Here is a 7792-nt window from a genome sequence, read left to right as displayed (position 1 = left end):
TTCCCAGGCTGGGAGTTAAGACTTCTCTCTCTGTCCTTGGTCTGAGTGCAAATCAGTCTAGCAGACATCTGCAAGGCTGAAAGAGAAGCCAGGCCTGAAGGCCGAGCCAGAGCTGTCCTCTGCTCCCTTCAGCTCTGCTCACAGCTGCATCTTCAGCCTGTCCCAGAGGCCAGGCAAATGTGTGCCCTTCCTCCGGGAAGGCTTGAAGCACAGTCGTGTTGAGATCATGGCCTACAGGTGAGCTATTGCTATTACTCAGTTGCCAGACTCTTGCAGTGCTTTAGAGCCATCCTCTTTGTGTTGTGGGCAGAAGACAGTGGTTGAGCTTCTGGTAGCCATAAAACAAATCCCTGATCCTGTGGGAAGCAGAGCAGTTTGTAGCCCACAGAAAAAAAGGGAAATTTCTTCAGCCTCCTTGTGGTGCATTGTAGCGTCCCTCCCTGAGAAAGCTGGTGCAGAACTTGTGGGCCTTCACTTGGTGTTGTCATTGGGACAAAGTGGGACAAGATGTGTTTGAAAGTTTCTTCCTGCCCTGCTGTGTGCTGCCCGTTGGCTGGTGGAGCAGCAGAGCAGAAATTCACTGTTGGCATCTGGCAAAGCAGCAGGTGAGAGCAGTTGTGAGGGGGAGGGGGGGTGAGGTGTCTGCTCTTCAAGAGGGACAAGACAAAGGAGTTGGGGAATTGTCCTGGAACTCTGGCATGGCGAGCTTGGAGCGCTGGGTGGGCATTTCTTGAGAGCTGTGGTGGCCCCCGCCTGCTTGGTCTGGGATGCCACTTCATCCTGAGCCTCATTTGATGGCAGTGTGTCCAGAGGCAGCCCGGCTCCAGGCTGAAGCAAAAAGCCAGAGCGGGTGATGCGGGAGCTGCTCCAGCACCTACCGCAGCCTCCGGCCCGGTGGGAGCGTCCCGGGCCCTGCCCCGGGGCGCCCTGAGGCGGGGCAGTGCCCACTCCCGCCGGCCGCCCTCACAAGGCCCAGGCCGCCTCCTTCCCACCAGGCCCAGCAGGGCCGCCCTCACACCTGCCCCGCCCTGCCATGTCCCGCCCGGCCCCACCTGCACCGTGGCCTCTGTCACAGCCCACGCTGACGTGCTGAGCCTTCCAGCAGCCATTGTGACGCCACAGGCGCCAGTCGGGCACGGCTTTGTTGGTGCCCGCAGCCGGCGCTCAGAGCTGCTGTAGCCTCTCGGGGAGCAGCAGCACATCCCGCTCGGGGAGCGTTGCGCGCCTGGATCGCCGTCTTGGCAGCTGCAGGCCACGATCACTGCGCAGGGCGACCTCGTCCGCCTTGTGCTTCATACCCTGTGCCCGTCCCTATTCTCGTCCTTGTCCCCTTTGTCACCCTTCCCCTAAACCTCGCCCTCGTCCCGTTCCTCATCCCCACTTGGCACCCGGCAGCCCGCCGGGGGCTTCTTGCCCTTCCTGCTGCTGGGAGCTGCAAGCAGGGCCATGCCGTGGCTTCTGAGCAAGAAGCGAGGGCAGTCGCCATCCAGCAGCACCAGTGGGCAGTCCTGGGCTGCCACCAGCTCCAGCAGCACCTCCCAGCTCCGGGAGCAGGGGCTGGGCAGGCTGCACTGCGCGGCCGCCCGCGGCGACCTGGGCTGGCTGAGGCGCTGGCGCTGGTACGTGAAGGTAGTCAGCATCGACAGGCCAGACCAGGAGATGCGGTGAGTTCTGGGCCACGCTGATGGCACCCCTTGGCTGCTCCTGAGCCAAGCTGCAGTAGTCCTCGGCAGCCCTCTCTTAAGGACAAGGCTTGAAAAGGGAGATTTGCCCTGTCAGCTGGGAGAGGGAACTCCTGAGCTTTTCACTTGGAGCTGCTGGCCGGGATCCAGCGCTGTTGGAAACGCGTGTTGCCCACCTGCCACTTGGCTGTGATCTCTCTGCAGGGCTCTTCTGCAGCTGCTCAGCCCTCACCTCTTCTCTTTTGCCCTCTGGCTGATCAGGGCAGGGTTGCAGCAGCAGCAGCAGCAGCAGCAGCAGGGAGCAGGAGGAGCAGAGTCTGGGCAGGGTCCCCAGGGTGCTGGGTAGAGACACAGCTTGGGCTCGTCCTTTGTCTGTCTAAGTTAAGAGCGTCTGTTTAATTTTTAGGACACCTCTGCATCTGGCTTCGGCCAACGGCCATGCAGATGTCGTCAGATATCTGCTAAGAAAGAACAGCCAGCCCAACCTCGCTGACAACTTCAAGAGGACGGCCCTGATGAAGGTGTGTGGAATGCCTGCTGAGCTTGGAGCTGGGGCTTAGTGAGGGTGTGTTAAAGGGGAGGTGTCTGGCAGGATTCCTTGCACCGCAGGGCCATAGAAACACGCCCATTGCAATGGGCACGGCACAGGCCTCTGTTAGCTGATCTTTGCAGATGGTCTTCTATGGCAGCATTCAGGAGCTCAGGGAGTTGTGAGAGAGGGGGATGGAAAAGTTGGAATCTTTCCCTTTTGGTGTGTTGTTCCCAGGCAGTCCAGCAGGAGCAGGAAGAATGTGTTGCTGTTCTGCTGGAACACGGTGCCGACCCCAATCTGGCAGACGCTGACGGCAACACTGCCCTTCACCTGGCTGTCCTCTCTAAAAACACAGCTGTAGCAGGGCTGTTACTGGAGCATCATGCCAAGAGTGATGCTCAGAACCAGGTAACCTTGGCATGTGGCTAAAGCTGCTCTTTCCAACAGCTGCACAGCTTGTCTGTGTCTTTCTAATGGAGATTCTTTCTCCTTTTAGTGGGGATTTACCCCCTTCAAACTTGCAGCCTTGCAACAGCATGAGGAGATTCTGGAGTGCCTTGTGAAAAAAGCAGCTGACAGGCATGCTCAAGCCCAGGGGGAAAGGTGAGGGCTTTGTCAAAACAGCACCTGGGTCTTCTGGGTAGTCTGCAAGTGTGACCCAGACGAGGGGTGTGGCAATGAGCTGGGGAAAAGAAGGAGGAGCCCCGTGGAAGCAGTTCCCTGTGGGACTGGTAAATGCAGGTCTGCACTTGGCTGCTCTCGTAGCTTCGGGGCTCTCGTCCTTTGCCCGCTGAGGTCTGCAAGAAAGCCTTGTCTGTGGTGCCCTCCCCCCACACAGAGCCAGAGCCATGGGGAAACTTGCCAGTAGCTCAGCAGCGTGGCTGCTCTGCAGGCCAGGGGGGTTTAAGCCAAGGCAGAGTTGGTGCATTAAGTGCTCTGAAGGGAAGCGCTGGGGGAAAGAGAAGCAACACTGTCCCAGGGGACACGAGGGGCTCTGAGTGCACAGAAGGAGAAAACTTCCTGCCATGGAGATGGTCAGGCGGTCGAAGGGCTCACCCCGGGAGTTTGTGCAGCCACATCTGAGGGGACTTTGAAGAGCAGTGCAAGGAGCCCTGAACAGCACGGCCTGACCTGGTAGCTGAAGCTGCTTTAGGGAGGCCCCTTGTAAGAGAAATTCTCCAGTGCTTCCATGGACTTGGCTTTGCTTTCCCGGAGCTTGTAGGAAAGGGGGGAGGAGCTCTTTTGAGAGCAAGCAGGGAAAAATGATGCAGGATCAGAGATGTTTCTGATGAAATTTTGGATGCTTTAGGACTGCTCTTGTGGTTCCTGTAAGCCATGAGGCTCACCTGGAGGAAGATAATCTGCGCTTGCAGGAGGAGTTGGACAGGGCTGATGTGGAGGTATGGAAAGCCTGTCCCCACAGGGAGAAACCTGGGGGTGCCTGTTGCTTCCTCTCCATCCTGAAAACGGACAAAACAGGATTCATTGTGTTCATTGGGGAGTAGAAGTGAAGCTTTGAAGGGACTTGAAATGCTTGCAGTTCTTTGGGCAGAGGGGATGCACACAGACATGCAACCCCTGAGTTCTTCAGCAGCAGCTGGCTCCTCTCTGGAACAGCTCCCCTGACAACTGTGGATTCTTACCGTGATTTTACAGCTGCAGGAGGAGGAAGAAAAGCATCTTCAGTCTGAGCATTGTGTTCCTGACTTGAAGACTGCCTTGGATAACAAGGAAAGAGAGGAAATAACTTCTTCCCAGAATCTGCAGGACCTCCTGTTGGCATCTTGTGAGACCAATCCGACTGTAAAACAACTGGAAGAAGACGCGCAACAGTAAGAGAGTAACCCAGTGAAGCGAGGGGTCTGTGGCTTTGGGGGATTGGGTGGCAACAAGGGCAGAGTCAGTGGGATTTTGAAGGACACTTCTGCTGTGGATTCTGTTCCTTAGCACAGTTTGTCTGGCATTGGATTTTCTGGTAATAAGACCTGTATTTCTTTTTAAGCTTTGCAAGTGAAAACAGCAGATTGGAAGCCACTGTCCAGCAGCCAAGCGATAGCGTTGGAGCCCTTCCGAGAGCCCTGCAAGCCTCTGCCTCAGTAAGCTGGTCCTAAATTTGCCTTTTTGTGACTCTTGAGCCTAGTTGCCTCTTTGTGTGGGGCAATTGTCAGAGGAAGTTTTCCTGGAGAGCCTAGGGGAGCTCAGTTTCTGCCTTCTCCTCAGCAGAGGCTGCTCAGAAAGCAGCCTGGTCCTTTCCCCAGCTGCTACAAAAGCCCTGAGGGTATTTGCTGTGCTGGACACTCGAGGAATTCTTAGATTCTAAATGAGGAGTTTCATCATGAGCTCCAAGGGACCCAGAAGTGTCTCCCAAATTGTTCAGTAGGTCTAAAGTTTCTTCTTTCTGTCGGGGAATCTTTCCAGTGTTTTCTAGGCTGGTTTCCAGTAGATGATAAATACAGTTGCCATGGCCACCCCCTTGAGAGGTTTTCCCAGAATTCACTGCCTTTAGATCACCCTGAGTTTCCTTTCCTTTTTTTTCCTGTGTCCAGGGTGGTGAACTTTCCCAGCAGCTGGACATGGAGCCTGGAACAGGCATGCAGCCAGAGGCCCCAAACCAGGCTTTGCAAGAAGAGCTGTCCACTCTGCTTGGGAAGTGTGAAAAAGTGGAGAAGAGCAAATGTCAGCTGCAAGATAAGGTGACCAAACTCCATCATCATTTGGAGACTTTGGTGCTGGATGGCAGCCAAAGAGAACAATGTCAAAGAGAGGTGGAAGAACGAGCTGAGCAGGAAAGAAGTCAAAAGCTCCAAGACGTCAGCCTCGTTTTGCAAGTAAGTGACTTTCTCAGCAGTGTCCACAGGCTCTTCATTAGTAGCTTTGAAGAAGAGAGCTAATTTGGGCTTCTTTCCCAATGCAAAGAATTGTTTGCCCTGGTAGCTGCTGGGTTGTGCCTTGATTGCTGCTGGGAGTGAGGAGGCACAGCCGCCTCTCTGAGTAAGGCTGGGCCCTTGAAATTGGGTCTGTGCAATTTTGTGCTGGGCAGAGCTCTCTTTTTCTTGTGGGGGTTGAAGGTGCACTGTCTCCTTCAGGCACAGGCAGCCTACCAGGCCCCACTAGGACAAACTGGAGACAGTCATTGTGATTCCGTGAGAATCCGGTTGGAAGAAAGAATTAGACATCTCCAAAGTGAATTGGACAGAGTCAAAAAACCCAACAAGAGAGTGCTTCTCGTAAAGAAGCAACGCAGGGAGAGATGGAGATGTACAAAGAGCTGTATGTGGAGGAAGTGAAAACCAGAAGATGCCTAGCCAGGAAACTGGAAAGGTAAGTCCATGCTTTTTTGGAGTGGTAATAAGAGACTCCTTTTTCTTCCTGCATTTTCCTTGGAAATCCATCTTGTACATCTGGCCAGCATTATTGCCCTCCATTGGCCAACGGGGTCTGATGGAGTTGCCAAGACACTGTCCTTGATATTTGAAAAGTCGTGGCAGTCAGGTGAAGTCCCAGGTGAGGGGAGAAAGGGAAACCCACTGTCCCCATCTTTGAAAGGGGTAGAAAGGAGGGCCCTGGGAACTGCCAACCTGTCAGCCTCCCCTGTGTGCCTGGGAAGGTCATGGAAAAGATCCTTCTAGAAGCTCTGTCAAGACACATGGATGACAGGGAGGTGATTGGAAGCCCCAGCACAGCTTCCCCAAGGGCAAGTCCTGCTTGACCAACCTGGTGGCCTTCTAAGATGGAGTGACTGCATCAGTGGACAAGGGCTACCCATGTCATTTCCCTGTCATTCTGGAAAGCCTTTGACACAGTCCCCCACAACATCCTTCTCTCCAAAGTGGAGAGAGACGGATTGGATGCGTGGACTGTTAGATGGATAAGAAATTGGGTGAACAGTCCCATGCAGAGGTAGTGATCAATGGCTCAGAGTCCTGAGGGCCATCAGTGCCAAGTGGTGTCCCTCAGGGCTCTGGATTGGGATCAGTGTTCTTTAATCTCTTCACTAATGATGCAGACGAAGGGATGGAGTGTGCCCTCAGCAAATTTGCAGCTGACCCCAAGCTGAGGGGTGTGGTTGACACACCTGATGCATCCAGAGGGCCCTGGCCAAGCTGGAGAAGTGGGCCCATGGCAATGTCCTGATGGTTTAACAAGAGCCAGTGCCAGATGCTGCCCGTGGCTCAGGGCAGCCCCTGTATCAATGCAGGCTGGGGGATGAAGAGGGGCAGAGCAGCCCTGCCCAGAAGCACTTGGGCTGGATGAGAGGCCGGCCATGAGCCGGCGATGTGCGCTCGCAGCCCAGAAAGCCAATTGTGTCCTGGGCTGCGTCCAAGGCAGCGTGGCCAGCGGGTGGAGGGAGGGCATTCTGCCTCTCTGCTCTGCCCTTGGGAGAGCCCAGCTGGAGTGCTGCATCCAGCTCTGGGCTCCTCAGCACAGCAAGGACCTCCACCTGTGGGACTGAAGTCCAGAGGAGGCCACCAAGGTGCTTGGAAAGATGGAGCACCTCTGCTAGGAGGAAAGGCTGGGACAATTGCAATACTTCAGCCTGGAAAAGAGAAGGCTTTGGGGTGACCTAATGGTGGTCTTTTGGGATGTGAAGGGAGCCTACAGGAAGGATGAAGAGAGTGCATTGAAAAGAGCAGGTAGTGAGAGGACAAGGGGGAATGGCTTCAAACGGAAAGAGAGTAGGTTTAGATTTGATCCTGGGAAGAAATTGGTTGCTGTGAGGGTGGTGAGGAACTGCAACAGGTTGCCCAGAGAAGCTGTGGATGCCCCACAGCTGGAAGTGTTCAAGGCCAGGTTGGATGGGGTTCTGAACAATCTGGTCTGGTGGAAGGTGTCCCTGCCCACAGCAGGAGGCTTGGAACTGGATGATCTTTAAGGTCCCTGCCAAGCCAAGCCATTCTAGGCTTGGATGCTGTCTGTGCTGTTTCTGTGAGACTGTGGGGGAAAGGCTGGTTCTTCCTGTGTTTCATGGTTTTCTTCACTAATTTGCTCTGCAGGTTGGAAAAGCTTCTGAGGACAGATAGGAAACTCCAGGTTAATGAAGAGAAAGAAAGGCAGTCCCAGCTGGACGAAATGAAGAAGAGATACTCTGAAAAGGTCAAGGAAGTTGATAAATTCCAAAGAGAGGTGAGCTGTGCTCTGGGTGGGGCTTTTTGGTTGTGGTGTTTCTTCTTTTGAAAGCTGGGAGATGCTTTCCCTCTATTTCTTGTCATGTTGATGATTTTTTTCCCTTGGCTGCATTTTGGATGTGCTGGGCTTTTCTTAATGCTCCTTCTGCTGTTCCAGTGGTAGGTGACTCGAACTAATGCAGAGGTAGTTCTCATTCTGGGGAAAGATGCAAATGTAGAGGGCAGAGCAGTAGGTGTAAGGGCTGCTGGAGGCCAGGCTGTCCTGCAGAGGAAGGGCAAGCCAGGAGTGGCAGCAGCCTGGCAGGGTGCGTGAGCTCCCGGGCCAGGGAGCCGTCCCACAGGCCCTGAGCAGGAAGAGCAGAACAGGTCTGCTGACAGTAAGCGGGGTCAGCCAAGAGTGCAGATCCCCCGGCTGGGCCTTAGGGATGGGCAGGTCTGCCGTCCTGGCAGGA

At 54.7% G+C, this 7792-nt stretch overlaps 1 protein-coding gene across 2 annotated transcripts; it reads left to right on the top strand.

The window, feature by feature from the left end:
* The first annotated feature begins 1642 nt into the window (after positions 1-1642).
* Positions 1643-7445, top strand: LOC113961895 (ankyrin repeat domain-containing protein 26-like). 2 transcript variants are annotated; one of them, XM_027672602.1, is made up of 11 exons: positions 1643-1664; positions 2089-2203; positions 2449-2622; positions 2711-2817; positions 3524-3614; positions 3877-3987; positions 4027-4046; positions 4217-4310; positions 4761-5042; positions 5301-5535; positions 7209-7445. In XM_027672602.1, the coding sequence occupies exons 1-10, from the start codon at positions 1660-1662 to the stop codon at positions 5499-5501; spliced, it is 1200 nt and encodes a 399-aa protein (XP_027528403.1). In that variant the 5' UTR covers positions 1643-1659; the 3' UTR covers positions 5502-5535; positions 7209-7445. The 2 variants fall into 2 exon arrangements, with proteins under 2 accessions (XP_027528403.1, XP_027528402.1); XM_027672601.1 differs by having other exon boundaries at positions 3871-3987; positions 7209-7444.
* Positions 7446-7792: the final 347 nt, after the last annotated feature.

This window comes from Neopelma chrysocephalum, unplaced genomic scaffold (assembly GCF_003984885.1).
Source record: "Neopelma chrysocephalum unplaced genomic scaffold, ASM398488v2 Primary Assembly neopelma1_97435, whole genome shotgun sequence".
Taxonomy (NCBI): domain Eukaryota; kingdom Metazoa; phylum Chordata; class Aves; order Passeriformes; family Pipridae; genus Neopelma; species Neopelma chrysocephalum.
The sequence above is the reverse complement of the archived record's forward strand: the minus strand, read 5'-3'. Positions and strand labels throughout refer to the sequence as shown.